The 14,120-nt window shown below is 47.6% G+C and overlaps 1 protein-coding gene across 4 annotated transcripts; it reads left to right on the plus strand.

Moving 5' to 3' along the window:
* Nucleotides 1-1,910: 1,910 nt before the first annotated feature.
* NOLC1 (nucleolar and coiled-body phosphoprotein 1) lies at nucleotides 1,911-13,698 on the plus strand. Of its 4 annotated transcripts, none has more exons than XM_050804119.1 (13): nucleotides 1,911-2,243; nucleotides 6,872-6,927; nucleotides 7,038-7,183; nucleotides 7,286-7,410; nucleotides 7,914-8,079; nucleotides 9,033-9,145; nucleotides 9,270-9,405; nucleotides 9,727-9,855; nucleotides 10,059-10,169; nucleotides 10,277-10,924; nucleotides 11,382-11,488; nucleotides 11,659-11,751; nucleotides 11,937-13,698. In XM_050804119.1, exons 1-13 carry the CDS (start codon nucleotides 2,019-2,021, stop codon nucleotides 12,093-12,095), a joined length of 2,214 nt encoding a protein of 737 aa, XP_050660076.1. In that variant the 5' UTR covers nucleotides 1,911-2,018; the 3' UTR covers nucleotides 12,096-13,698. The 4 variants fall into 4 exon arrangements, with proteins under 4 accessions (XP_050660076.1, XP_050660077.1, XP_050660078.1 ...); XM_050804120.1 differs by having other exon boundaries at nucleotides 7,041-7,183; XM_050804121.1 differs by lacking the exon at nucleotides 1,911-2,243 and adding an exon at nucleotides 2,264-2,320.
* The last annotated feature ends 422 nt before the right edge of the window (nucleotides 13,699-14,120 follow it).

Raw genomic sequence — 14,120 nt, forward strand, 5'->3', positions numbered from 1 at the left:
GGCGGGCGGATCACGAGGTCAGGAGATTGAGACCATCCTGGCTAACACGGTGAAACCCCATCTCTACTAAAAAAACACACACACACAAAAAACTAGTCGGGCGAGGTGGTGGGCGCCTGTAGTCCCAGCTACTCGGGAGGCTGAGGCGGGAGAATGGCGTAAACCCGGGAGGCGGAGCTTGCAGTGAGCTGAGATCTGGCCACTGCACTCCGGCCTGGGCGACAGAGTGAGACTCCGTATCAAAAAAAAAAAAAAAAAAATTGGCCAGGTGTGGTGGCGGTTGCCTGTAGTCCTAGCTACTTGGGAGGCTGAGGCAAGAGAATGGCATGAACCCGGGAGGCGGAGCTTGCAGTGAGCCCAGATTGTGCCGCTGCACTCCAGCCTGGGTGACAGAGCAAGAGTCTGTCTCAAAAAAAAAGAAATAATAATAATGTATGCATGTGGGTAGAATAGGAAGCATGGGGAAGAGGGAACTGTGGAGGTTTTTTTTTTTTTTGCCTTTTTTTTGTTTCTGAAATGGAGTCTTGTTCTGTCTCCCAGGCTGGAGTGCAGTGGCACAATTTTGGCTCACTGCAACCTCTACCTTGTGGGTTCAAATGATTCTCCTGCCTCAGCTTCCTGAGTAGCTGGGACTACAGGCACCTGTCACCATGCCTGGCTATTTTTTTTGTATTTTTAGTAGAGAAAGGGTTTCACCGTGTTGGCCAGAGCTGTTCTTGAACTCCTGACCTCAGGTGATCCACCCACCTTGGCCTCCCAAAGTGCTGAGATTACAGGCGTGAACCACCATGCCTGGCTTTGTTTTTGATTTTTGAGATAGGATCTCACTCTGTGGCCCAGGCTGGGTTGCAGTGGCAGGATCATAGCTCATTGCAGCTTTGACCTCCCTGGCTCAGTCGATCCTCCTGCCCCAGCCTCCCAAGTAGCTGGGACACAGGTGCGTGCCACTACACCTGGCTAATCTTTAAAATTTGTAGAGAGAGGGGGGTTTCACTATGTTGTCCAGGCTGACCTCTAACTCCTGGGCTTAAGGGATCCTCCCATCTTGGCCTTCCAAAGTGTTGAGATAACAGGTGTGAGCCACTGTGCCTGGCCAGTTTTATACAGGAGAGGGGAGTGTCTGGAGAAAGGCAAAGGAGAGGTGTGTTCCATGAGAATCCTTATCCTTCTTGAGCGGCATTAGTGGGAGGTAGCCAAGGGGTAGTGGGTAGGATCGAAGCGATTGCTAACTGCTAATATGATCTGAAATGTGGCAGAACTTGGAATTAACTTGGTAGATGTGAGCACTGATATTGGAGTTACTCATGACAAAGGGAGAGTGTGAACTCTGACCCTGGAGAAAGAAAGGTTATTCAGGTTTAGTGCATGACATCTTTCCTCTTCATGGAGCTGACCTAAGGCGGAATATAAGGGGAATGGGATGGGCGGCTTGGAAATCAACACCTGCCACCCTCACGACTGATAACTTGAAGGATCCTCTGGACGACTGATAACTTGAAGGATCCTCTGAACAACACCTCCCACCCTCACGACGGATAACTTGAAGGAGCCTCTGCAGCAGAGGCAGGAGTCTGGAGGCTGGGATAGTATCAGAAAGGGCCTCCCTGGGTGTTGGAGGCAATGAAGATGAAGGGCGAGAATCCATTGGCCGCGCCAGTGCGCCAGTGGGGGCGGTTGGGACATCTTGTAGACCAAGTCTAGAACGGGGAAGGACTGTTCGAGCCCGCTTGTCCACTCATTACTCTGGAATCCGAATCCCAGCAGGGGCGCGGGAAACCGCTGCTCTGAGAAAAGGTACCTCCCCCAGAAAGACAGCGCGGGAAGTCCCGAGTTTCCCGCCACGCCGAGGGCGTGACCCTTGACGTCAGAGCTCCACCTCCACAAACTGGCGGCCAGTGGCCTCCGCCCTTAACCAAGATGGCGATACACGTGGGACCGGAAAGAGTTTATAGATTTCCCGTCTACCCTACCTCTGAGGTGGAGGTGGGACTGTCCTGTGGAGCCCCGCCCTTTCCGCTATGCGCTCGCGCGGCGCAATGACGTACACGGGCCCGCCCACTGCCCCTGTTGGGTTCCTGAGTCGTGCTGCGTCGACAACGGTAGTGACGCGTATTGCCCGGAGGATGGCGGACGCCGGCTTGCGCCGCGTGGTTCCCAGCGACCTGTATCCCCTCGTGCTCGGCTTCCTCCGCGATAACCAACTCTCGGAGGTGGCCAATAAGTTCGCCAAAGCGACAGGAGCTGTGAGTTCCGGGCTTGGCGTGGGAACCGGGCTGAGATGACCACAAAGCTTCAGGCCCTGACGTGCTTAGGTTTCCAGGTGGGGAAGTCTGTGGGGTCCGCCAGTTCAGTGTCTGCAAGGCCTTTACGCCGACCCCTGGGCAGTGGCCAGAGAAAGCCTGCGGCCTCGGTCGCTCCTCTTCCCCCAGTTCTGACTAGATATCGCTGAGTCTTGTTTTTTTTCTTGTGGAGCCGTGCAGTGGCGGCAGCGTGGGAGCCTCGTGGCCCGAAGTCACATGGCTGGCAGAGTGCAGCGGGGAGCTAGAGCCTTGTCCCACTGAGGACGTTGGTTCTTCGGCATCTGTTTCTTCTGGGGTGCTTTTCGTTGGGTGAGGCAAACCGCGATTTGACCTTACCCTCAGTTACATTTACTGGGCTTCAAAAGCAAGTGAAATTGCTTTAGAATGAAGGCCGGGATTTTCGTTAGTAAAGAAGAAAATGAATGAAAGTAGAAGCAGAGTTTTGTTTTGAGTTACACTGATGAGAATTGAGCATCATAAACAGCCCTACCAAGCAGGCATAGTAGTGGGCTTGGAGCTTTGGCTAATGCAATCAAACAAACCTAGGTTTGGGACCAGGCTCTGTCACTTTTTAGATACGTGACCCGGGCAGTTTATTTAACCTCTCTGAGTCTTTCTACAGGGATGTCATCATCCACTTTATAGGATTTTTGTGAATTTCAGTAAGATGATGTGTAAGAGTAGCAATCTCAGTGCTGGTGCAGAGGAATCTTGTAGAAGTTAAAGCTGTACCATAATTATGGCAATTTAGGATGCTCCAAACACATGTGAGAGTAAGAGAACCAGGAATGGGAAAGGTTTGTAATCTTTCACATCAACAGACATCCCTGCATGGGAAGAGACCTTGAGGGAGGAGAGAGAGGAGGTCTTCTGCAGGGATGATAGCATGACTAGAAAGGATGGCTTGCACTTTTAGCAGAATCAGGCTGCAAAAGCAAAAGAATCAGATCAGCTTCAGAACTTCCTTAAGCTGGGACATGCTGCCATGTGATCTAACTGCTTTCTTAATGAAACTGTTTAGAGTTGACTGTTAAGGAGACTGCAGAGAGGACTTTCACAGTGGACTGAATGGAATTGGACATTTCAGAATTGGGATTCTTTTTTTTTGTTTTTTTTTTTGAGACGGAGTCTCTTGCCCAGTCTGGAGTGCAGTTGCCCAGGCTGGGGTGCAATGGTGCGATCTCGGCTCATTGTAACCTCCGCCTCCTAAATTCAAGAGATTCTCCTGCCTCAGCCTCCCGAGTAGCTGGGATTACAGGCGCGCACTGCCACGCCCGGCTAATTTTTGTATTTTTAGTAGAGACAGGGTTTCACCATGTTGACCAGGCTGGTCTTGAACTCTTGACCTCAAGAAATCCGCCCCCCTCGGCCTCCCAAAGTGCTGGGATTACAGGCATGAGACACCGTGCCTGGCCTCAGAATTAGGATTCTGAAATGGTTTTATGTGAGAAAAGCTAATCTTTGTGAAGAGTTTACTAAGGGTCAGGAGCTAAGCCCTTTACATGCATTTAATTTTTTTTTTTTTTTTTGAGGCGGAGTCTGGCTCTGTCGCCATGCTGGAGTGCAGTGGCATGATCTCAGCTCGCTGCAACCTCTGCTGAAGTGATTCTCCTGCCTCAGCTTCCCAAGTAGCTGGGCCTACAGGTGTGCCCCACCAAGCCCAGCTAATTTTTTTTTTTTTTTTTTTTTTGTATTTTTAATAGAGACGGGGTTTCACCATGTTGGCCAGGCTGCTTTTGAACTCCTGACCTCAAGAAATCCACCACCTGGGCCTCCCAAAGTGCTGGGATTATAGGTGTGAGCCACTGCACACGGCCAACATGCATTATGTCTTATCCTCTCAATAACTTAATGAGATGTGTAGTATTATCTCCATTTTATAGAGAATAAAATAATCTCAGGGAGACTAAGTAATTTGTCCAAAGGTGAGTTCCCATGTGTCCTGACTCTGGTCCTTTACTCTTTTTTGTACCCCAGAGTCTCACTCTGTTGCCCAGGTGGCAGTGCAGTGGTGCAATCTCAGCTCACCCCAACCTTCGCCTCTCAGGTTCAAGTGATTCTTATGCCTCAGCCTCCTGAATAGCTGGGATTACAGGCGCCCACCACCACGCCCAGCTAATGTTTGTATCATTAGTAGAGATGGGGTTTCACCATACTGGCCAGGCTGGTCTCAAATTCCTGATCAGGTGATCTGCCCATCTTGGCCTCCCAAAGTGTTGGGATTACAGGCGTGAGCCACTGCGCCTGGCCTGATCCTATACTCTTATGTGTATTGTTTTGTGTGTGTGTGTTTCTTTTAGAGGGTCTGTTGCCCAGGCTGGAGTACAGTGATGCAATGATAGCTCACTGTAGCCTTGAACCCCTGGGCTCAGGCAATCCTCCTGCCTCAGTCACTGGAGTAGCTAGGACTACAGACATGTGCCACCACAGCTGGCTAATTTTTTTTTTTTTTTTTTTTTTTTTGAGACAGAGTTTCGCTCTTGTTGCCCAGGCTGGAGTGCAATGGTGCAATCTCAACTCACCATAACCTCCACCTCCCAGGTTCAAGCGATTCTCCTGCATTGGCCTCCCAAGTAGCTGGGATTATTACAAGCATGTGCCACCACGCTTGGCTAATTTTGTATTTTTAGTAGAGACGGGGTTTCTCCATGTTGGTTAGGCTGGTCTCCAACTCCCGATCTCAGGTGATCCACCCGCCTCAGCCTCACAAAGTGTTGAGATTACAGGCGTTTAGCCACCACAGGCCGAGCCACGGCAGTGCCATTGCACTCCAGCTTGGGCGACCAAGAGCGAAACTCAGTCTCAAAAAAAAAAAAAGAGAGAGAGATGGAGGTCTCACTGTTTTGCCCAGTGGTCTTGAACTCCTGTCTTTAAGTGATCTTCCTGCCTCGGCCTGCCAAAGTATTAGATTACAGGTGTGAACCACTGCGCCCAGCCTAAATGCAGTTCTTTTTTTTTTTTTTTTTTGAGACTTGCTGTGTCGCCCAGGCTGGAGTACAATGGTGTGATTTCAGCTCACTGCAACCTCAGCCTCCTGGGTTAAAGCGATTCTCCTGCCTCAGCCTCCTGAGTAGCTGGGATTACAGGTGTGCACCACCACGCCCAGCTAAGTTTTTTTGTTTTTGGTAGAGACAGGGTTTTACCATGTTGGTCAGGCTGGTCTTGAACTCCTGACCTCATGATCTGCCTACCTCAGCCTCCCAAAGTGCTGGGATTACAGGCCTGAGCCACTGTGCTTGGCCCCTAAATGCAGTTCTTTACACTCAATACAATACTCATCAGTCTTGTTTCTTTTTTTTTTCTTTCTTTTTTTTTTTTTTTTTTTTTTTTTTTTGAGACAGGGTCTTGGTCTGTCACCCAAGCTAGAGTGCAGTGGCGTGATCTCAGCTCACTACAGCCTCCACCTCCGGGGTTCAAGCGATTCTCCTGCCTCAGCCTCCTGAGTACCAGGGATTACAGGCGTCTGTCACCACACCCGGCTAGGAGACGGGGTTTCTCCATAGATAGTACATTGCTAAAGTAAAGAGAGTGAGCTTTTTTTTTTTTTTGGCAGATGGAGGTCTTGCTGTGTTGCTCAGGCTGGTCATGAAATCCTGGCATCCAGTGATCCTCCTGTCTCAGCCTCCCAAAGTACTGAGATAACAGGCATGAGCCACTGTGCCCAGTCAAAAGTGATTTATTTATTTATTTATTTTTTTGGAGATAGAGTCTTACTCTTTTTTTTTTTTTTTTTTGAGACGGAGTCTTGCTCTGTCGCCCAGGCTGGAGTGCAGTGGCGCGATCTTGGCCCACTGCAAGCTCCGCCTCCCAGATTTACGCCATTCTCCTGCCTCAGCCTCCCGAGTAGCTGGGACTACAGGCGCCTGCCACCTCACCTGGCTAGTTTTTTGTATTTTTTAGTAGAGACGGGGTTTCACCGTGTTAGCCAGGATGGTCTCGATCTCCTGACCTTGTGATCTGCCCGTCTCAGCCTCCCAAAGTGCTGGGATTACAGGCTTGAGCCACCGCGCCCGGCCGAGTCTTACTCTTGTTGCCCAGGCTGGAGTGCAGTGGCGCGATCTCAGCTCACTGCAACCTCCGCCTCCTTGGTTCAAGCGATTCTCCTGCTTCGGCCTCCCAAGTAGCTAAGATTACAGACGTGTGCCATCACACTGGGCTAATTTTTGTTTTAGTAGAGAGGGGGTTTCACTGATTTGGCCAGGCTGGTCTCAAACTCCTGACCTCTTGATCAGCCTGTCTCAGCCTCTCAAAGTGCTGGGATTACAGGCATGAGCCGCTGTGACTGGCTGATTTTTTTTTTTTTTTTTTTTTTTAAGGACTTTGGTCAATATAGATTGGTGGGCAGGGGGTTAGATGGTGCCACAAACATGATAATAGCCCAAGTTTTTTAGATCAGAAATTGGGAAATCCACAAACAGAATGTTTTTCTCCTGATTTATGCATGTAGCAAAAGTTTTATGAAGATGTAACATTTATACCAAATTTAGTAATTATGTATATAACAGGCCACATTTAATGAAAGCATAACCAGGATAAAATAATTTCCTTACCCAGCTCTTTTTCTTCTACAGACACAGCAGGATGCCAATGCCTCTTCCCTCTTAGACATCTATAGCTTCTGGCTCAAGTAAGCCTTTCCTGTTCCATTTTGGCTATTTCTCCCCCAAGGTGGGCTGGGCTATGTTTCTTGGTTTGGGAAGATTCCAGTCTCCTAGAAATTGGTCTAATCTACCTTAGCAGGTCTGCCAAGGCCCCAGAGCGAAAGTTACAGGCAAATGGACCAGTGGCTAAGAAAGCTAAGAAGAAGGCCTCATCCAGTGACAGTAGTGAGGACAGCAGCGAGGAGGAGGAGGAAGTTCAAGGGCCTCCAGCAAAGAAGGCTGGTAAGGCAAAGTAGCGGGTGGGCTTGGTGGTGCCAGGAAAATAATTTACAGCCTGCTTGTTTCACATGGGTGATTCTTACTGGGACCTGTGTTTTTGTTCAGCTATACCTGCCAAGCGAGTCGGTCTGCCGCCTGGGAAGGCTACAGCCAAAGCATCAGAGAGCAGCAGCAGTGAAGAGTCCAGTGATGATGAGGAGGAGGAGGACCAAAAGAAACAGCCTGTCCAGGTTTGCAGCTCTGGGAAGAAAAGGGGGTTTAAGGATTGGAAAGGAAGAAACCAAAATCTTGGCCTCTAACTTGTAACCAAGGAGTGATGCCGGCAATACAATAGGTGATTATGAGGAAGAAAATCTGGGGATTTTCAGAGAGCTGATAAAAATATGAGATCTGGAAGGGATTTGTGAGGTTGAGGTCAGGCTTGGAATCTAGAGGAAATTAAACCCATTCTGCTTGAGGAGTTTGGGTTCTTCTGGGACACTATTCAGGGCTCCAAGAATAAGAGAGTGTGTTTTCTTGGGAGCTTTGGCAGGATATGGCAGGAACAGGGCCAGTGTATCAAGTGGCTGAACTTTGTTGTTTCTTAAGAGTTTTTTGCCCTTTCCATATCCTGTCCTTAGCTTTCTCTTGCTCTTACTGCTGCATTAAGCCCCTAAAAATAAAAGGAACACAGGATGCCCTTTGGGTACCTAGAAGCTTTTGTTGATTTCTCTCCTTATGTCTTTTCTAACAGAAGGGAGTTAAGCCCCAAGCCAAGGCAGCCAAAGCTCCTCCTAAGAAGGCCAAGAGCTCTGATTCTGATTCTGACTCAAGCTCCGAGGATGAGCCACCAAAGAACCAGAAGCCAAAGATAACACCTGTGGCAGCTAAAGCTCAGGCTAAGGCCCCTCCCAAACCAGGTACTGTTTCCGTTCCCAAGAGGCTGGGCTGGGAACCAGATTGCTCTGGGGACTGGTGTTAAAACTGCTGATTTGGCACAGGGGTGAAATGGTACTGGTTGTTGAACTGGAGGTATTGATTACTGGTCTTTTAATTTTAAAGGTTTTACTAATAACAAGATTTCATAGGAGCTAGTAAATAGAGAAACAGTTATTGCAGCAAGGAAAAGTGTATATTTTTTAAAATGATATCCATTTGGTATTTTTTTGTGACATTTCATAGACATTTTATGTTCTTACACATCCCATTCCACTGTAACCACTTAAATATCTATTTGTTGTGCTTTTCACTGCCTTTTTTATTCTTGTACGTCGTTCTATGAGACAAATGAGAATTTTTCTTTTTTTCTGTAACTTGAGGGTTAGGTTATTTCTCTGAATGGAGGTTGAAGTGAAAGATTTTAGAGGGCATATTGAGATTATTTATGTCATCTTTTCTTAGTTTTATTCCTGCCATGGGATAGGAAAGGCATCCTTTGATGTGGTAAACCATGGCATTCTCCTTGATGGCTGCTCTAAAGTTGAAAGAATTGGTGGACTCCTGGCCAGGCACAGTGGCTCACGCCTATAATCCCAGCACTTTGGGAGGCTGAGGCAGGCGGATTGCTTGAGGTCAGGAGTTCAAGACCAGCCTGGCCAACATGGCAAAACCTTGTTTCTACCAAAAATAAACTAGCTGGGCATGGTGGTGGGCACCTGTAATCCCAGCTACTCCGGAGGCTGAGGCAGGAGAGTTGCTTGAACCACTGCACACTGCTCTGTGCGACAGAGTCAGAGCCAGACTCCGTCTCAAAAGAAAAAAAAAAGGGGGGGAATTGGTGGACTTCTAAGTTCTCTGCTCATAGGAAGGAGGTTTTTCATGGTCCTGACTTGCCCTATTACTCCTTACTCTTTCTTTTTCTTGGGTATTCCAGCTCGAGCAGCACCTAAAGTAGCCAATGGTAAAGCAGCCAGTAGCAGCAGCAGCAGCAGCAGCAGTAGCAGTGATGACTCAGAGGAGGAAAAGGCAGCAGCCACCCCCAAGAAGGTCTGGGCCATAACTTCGGTCAGGGAAGAGGTGACCAGGGTGGGATGTGTGTGTGTCTCCATTCCCTGGCAGGATTGGTTGGATCAGCATTTTCCTGTGGTAATCAGTTTTCTTTCCAATGCAGACTGCACCTAAAAAGCAAGTTGTGGCCAAGGCCCCAGTGAAAGCAGTTGCCACCCCTACCCAGAAGAGTTCCAGCAGTGAGGATTCCTCCAGTGAGGAGGAAGAGGAGCAAAAAAAACCCCTGAAAAATAAACCAGGTGACTGGACATGGAGAGTGAAGCTGTATGACTGTGGTCAGGGCCCAGCTGCAGTAATCACATGGACCTCTCCATAGAGCTGCTTGAGCGTCCTCATGACATGACAGCTAGCTTCTCCCAGTACTAGTGATCTGGGAAAGCAAGGAGGAATCTCCAGTGCCTTGTATAACTTAGACTCAGAAGTGACACCGTGTTCTGTTAGAACTGAGTCATGATTCTGGCCTATACTCAAGGGGAATTAAGCTTCATTTCTAGAAGAAAGTAGTATCAAAAAAATTTGTAGACATATCTTAAAACCATCATACTATCCTTTTTAAACAGGTCCCTACAGTTCAGTCCCCCCACCTTCTGCTCCCCTACCAAAGAAGTCTCTGGGAACCCAGCCTCCCAAGAAGGCTGTGCAGAAGCAGCAGCCTGTGGAAAGCAGTGAAGACAGCAGTGATGAGTCTGGTGAGTCAGAGGGATGCAGCCTCCCCTCAGTGTGGGTCTGGAGAATGAGGAATAAGGGAGAGAGAAAGCCTTCCATCCCTCCATTGTTTTTTGCTTAAAGCAAGACAGAGCTATGGCTCTGTGTGTGTCTTTGCATTCTTTTTATTGCTGTCCTGGTTGGGTTGGGACTCTGGACCCAGCATAATGCTACAGGTTCTCCTCAGATTCAAGTTCTGAAGAAGAGAAGAAACCCCCAACTAAGGCAGTCGTCTCTAAAGCAACCACTAAACCACCTCCAGCAAAGAAAGCAGCAGAGAGTTCTTCAGACAGCTCAGGTAAGGCATATGGAGGCCCTCAGTTCAGTGAAATGCTCTCAGGCAGCTGCTAAGGGCTCCCCTGAATCTGAATTGGGGAGCTGTTGATCCCATCCCTCTGTGTCTAGACTCTGACAGCTCTGAGGATGTTGAAGCTCCTTCCAAGCCAGCTGGTACCACCAAGAATTCTTCAAATAAGCCAGCTGTCACCATCAAGTCACCTGCAGCAAAGCCAGCTGCAACCCCCAAGCAATCTGTGGGCGGTGGCCAGAAGCCTCCGATGAGAAAGGCTGACAGCAGCTCCAGTGAGGAAGAGAGCAGCTCCAGTGAGGAGGAGAAGAAAAAAAAGACGGTGGCCACCACTAAGCCCAAGGCGACTGCCAAAGCAGCTCCGCCTCTGCCTGCCAAGCAGGCTCCTCAGGGTAGTAGGGACAGCAGCTCTGATTCAGACAGCTCCAGCAGTGAGGAGGAGGAGGAGGAAGAGAAGACAGCTAAGTCTGCAGTTAAGAAGAAGCCACAGAAGGTAGCAGGAGGTGCAGCCCCTTCCAAGCCAGCCTCTGCAAAGAAAGGAAAGACTGAGAGCAGCAGCACTTCTTCCTCTGATGACTCCAGTGAGGAGGAGGAAGAGAAGCCCAAGGGCAAGGGCTTTCCCAGACCACAAGCCCCCAAGGCCAATGGCACCTCTGCACTGACTGCCCAGAATGGAAAAGAAGCTAAGAACAGCGAGGAAGAGGAAGAAGAAAAGAAAAAGGCAGCAGTGGCAGTTTCCAAATCAGGTCTGTACCCAGTAAACATGCCCTCTGGGTTTTGTCCCCCCAAATCAGGATGGGATATACTCTTTGAGAGTAGGGTAGTGAGAGGAGGCCCACCACTGGGCTTCCAGTTGTGGAAACTGGGAGGAAGAACAGGAAACTGGTCTTTTTTTTTTTTAATAGAATCTTACTCTGTCACCCAGGCTGGGGTGCAATGGCATGATCACGGCTTGTGCAGCTTTAACTTCATGGGCTTAGGTGATCTTTCCACCTTAGCCTCCTGAGTAGCCGGGACTACAAGCATGCACCACCATGTCTGGCTCATTTTTTAACTTTCTATAGAGACAGAATCTCACTATATTGCCCTGGCTGATCTCAATTTCCTGGGCTCAAGCAATCCTCCTACCCTGGCCTCCCAAAATGCTGGGGTTACAGTTGTGAGCCACTGCACTTGGCCTGAGTCTGGCTTTTTGTTTTGTAGGTTCATTAAAGAAGCGGAAGCAGAATGAGGCTGCCAAGGAGGCAGAGACTCCTCAGGCCAAGAAGATAAAGCTTCAGACCCCTAACACATTTCCAAAAAGGAAGAAAGTAAGTTATCTCACTTTCCTCTCAGGAACCAGCTCTTTAAAAGTAGAAAAATCTAGGATCATCTTGACAGCTCTGCCTGGCATGACCTGGCACATGTGTCCATGTGTATCACTCAGAAGAGCTGTTACATGACCACTCTGTCTTTCATTTCCTACTTCATTCTTCTGTAGGGAGAAAAAAGGGCATCATCCCCATTCCGAAGGGTCAGGGAGGAGGAAATTGAGGTGGATTCACGAGTTGCAGACAATTCCTTTGATGCCAAGGTGAGAGAGAGATCTGTGCCATTCTTGAGAGGGAGGATAGGTAGTGTCAGAGGGGATAGCTCTTGGTTCAGGTTGGTGGGAATCTTCTCTGGGTTCAGGTTGCCTTGAGCAAGGAGTAGAAAGAATAAAGTGACAGGGCCCTGGCGTGGTCCTCCTCTGTGTTAATCCCCCTCTCTACTTACCAGCGAGGTGCAGCCGGAGACTGGGGAGAGCGAGCCAATCAGGTTTTGAAGTTCACCAAAGGCAAGTCCTTCCGGCATGAGAAAACCAAGAAGAAGCGGGGCAGCTACCGGGGAGGCTCAATCTCTGTCCAGGTCAATTCCATTAAGTTTGACAGCGAGTGACCTGAGGCCATCTTTGGTGAAGCAAGGGTTATGATCGGAGACTACTCACTTTCTCCAGTGGACCTGGGAACCCTAATCTCTCTAGGTGAGGATCTCAATGAGGACAGAAGTTTAGGGTAGGTCCTAAGACTTTACAATGTAACATCCTCTCTGGTCCTTTTCTCTGTTCCTAGTTTTGTACAGACTTGTTTTTGAGTGTTGAGTAGCAGGGACAAAATAAGGGAATGTTATTTTTAAAGAAAATTCATTTTCATTGTTGTCTCCTTACTTTTCTGTGAAAGTCCTCATACTGAGAAATTTGTATATTTTATATTAAATCATTTCCTATTGATTTTTGTTGTGATTTTCAAAGGTGGATTCCCACAGATAAAATCTTGGCTGTTGCCCAAAACATAGTAAAGGGTCAGGTGTGACTTTTTATAATTGGAAGAAAATTCTGCCTTTGTGAGTGCACATGTCCACATTTCATCCCTCCTTCCCTCAAAAGCCTAGAGAGGGGCATTAAAGAATTATTGATGTATATGCAATGTCTGTTAAGCATGCAGTATGTATTTCATCTTCATTTATTGGGTCTGGGACTGAAGTTTTTAGCCAGCATGGACCTGACCTACTTTTTGGGATAAAATTCACTGTTTTGTTACAGGCAGAATTCTGGTGTGGCATGTGCCATGGGGTCATACTGAATAAATTTTTTTTCTGTAATTTTATCATTACATGATGTTTGCAAAACATGCTTTGTTTTTTAATTTGAAAGCAAACTTTTCTACTGTTGAAAGACATTTTTTGACAACTTCACCCTTCCTAGTATTGAGTACTAAGTTGAGGACTGCATCTTCTCGTTTTTTTACAGTATAGAGAACAAAATGACATTAGTTTGAAAAATACGTATCACTTGGTATCGCTGTCTTGGTTGCAGTGGTGATACAGAATTGGTTTCATTAATTCCTATATGGTTGGGAATCACTGATCAAGAAAGTGGGGGAAAAAAAAAACGTTAAAACCTCAATCCTCAGTAGGAAGGTAGATTACATTAGGTGAAATTGTAGGTAATTATATATGTGCTAATGGGGTTGGAAAGAACCTTACAGAGCATATTACCTGATAAACTTGAGTGGAGTGGGTTTGGGAGAACAAACTAATAGGATTATTGTGTCTCGTAGTTGGTACCTGGGAGCAATTGACATGCCCCCTTCAGAACCTTAACTGTTAGTAACAGTGGCTGTAACAACACAAACCAGTGACCAGAGATAGAGCTCTTAGGTCAAGCTGGCCTGACGGTATGGCTGAAGGAAGTGACTGAGCAGTGGTGGTACTCAGCCAGACCAAGATGGAGAGGGAAGAGTCCACAGCTTTCTGGAGACTAAGGCGTTCTGGTGGTAGAAAAGTGTGCCCCAAGCCTTCATGGATGAGTTACAGGTCTTAAAATTAGTCTCCTCTTGTTTGGATTCCATACTTGCTAAATAACCTGATAATAACCTGGTTTTCCATGTTAACTGCCTCTAGGAAGAAAATGTACTGTTCATGCTGACACAGATATTTCAGTCTGCATGGTAAAAGTTCTACATCTTACTACAAAATAATAAACTGGCTGGTTTATAATGTGTCTTGGGAGTTTTATTATTGTGAGTCTAAACCCCTACCACACCCTACTCAAACCAGAAAAACTTTGGTGCCAGTTATAGGGGTCTGGACCTGTGATTTCACTGCAGAGGCTTTTTGGCAGCAGCTTGCAGGGTTTTCTTGGCCACAGCTTGTCTCACGGTGCCTTTTCCAGGCTATATTCTAGCCTGTGCATAGTCCAAATTGGGCGTTGGCAAAATGGCCTATGGGTCAAATCCAGCCCATGGCTTGTTTTTATATTACCTAGGAACTAAGAATGGTTTTTACATTTGTAAAGGTCTTTTAAAAAGAGAGAATATGTGACAGAGATCTTATCAATGGCCCACAAAGCCTACGATATTTAGGATGTGGCCCTTTACAGAAGAAGTTTGCCAATTCCTGGTCTAAATCAGCAATTCCGAAGAC

Source organism: Macaca thibetana, chromosome 9, assembly GCF_024542745.1.
Source record: "Macaca thibetana thibetana isolate TM-01 chromosome 9, ASM2454274v1, whole genome shotgun sequence".
In the NCBI taxonomy this organism is placed as follows: domain Eukaryota; kingdom Metazoa; phylum Chordata; class Mammalia; order Primates; family Cercopithecidae; genus Macaca; species Macaca thibetana.

Excerpts from the sequence above, each read along its gene's own strand:
- NOLC1 (XM_050804119.1), top strand. The coding sequence starts at position 2,019 with ATGCGCTCGCGCGGCGCAATGACGTACACGGGCCCGCCCACTGCCCCT. Across the intron at positions 7,184-7,285 it reads GCCTCCAGCAAAGAAGGCTG|CTATACCTGCCAAGCGAGTC; the intron begins GTAAGGCAAAGT and ends GTTTTTGTTCAG. Across the intron at positions 7,411-7,913 it reads AAAAGAAACAGCCTGTCCAG|AAGGGAGTTAAGCCCCAAGC; the intron begins GTTTGCAGCTCT and ends CTTTTCTAACAG.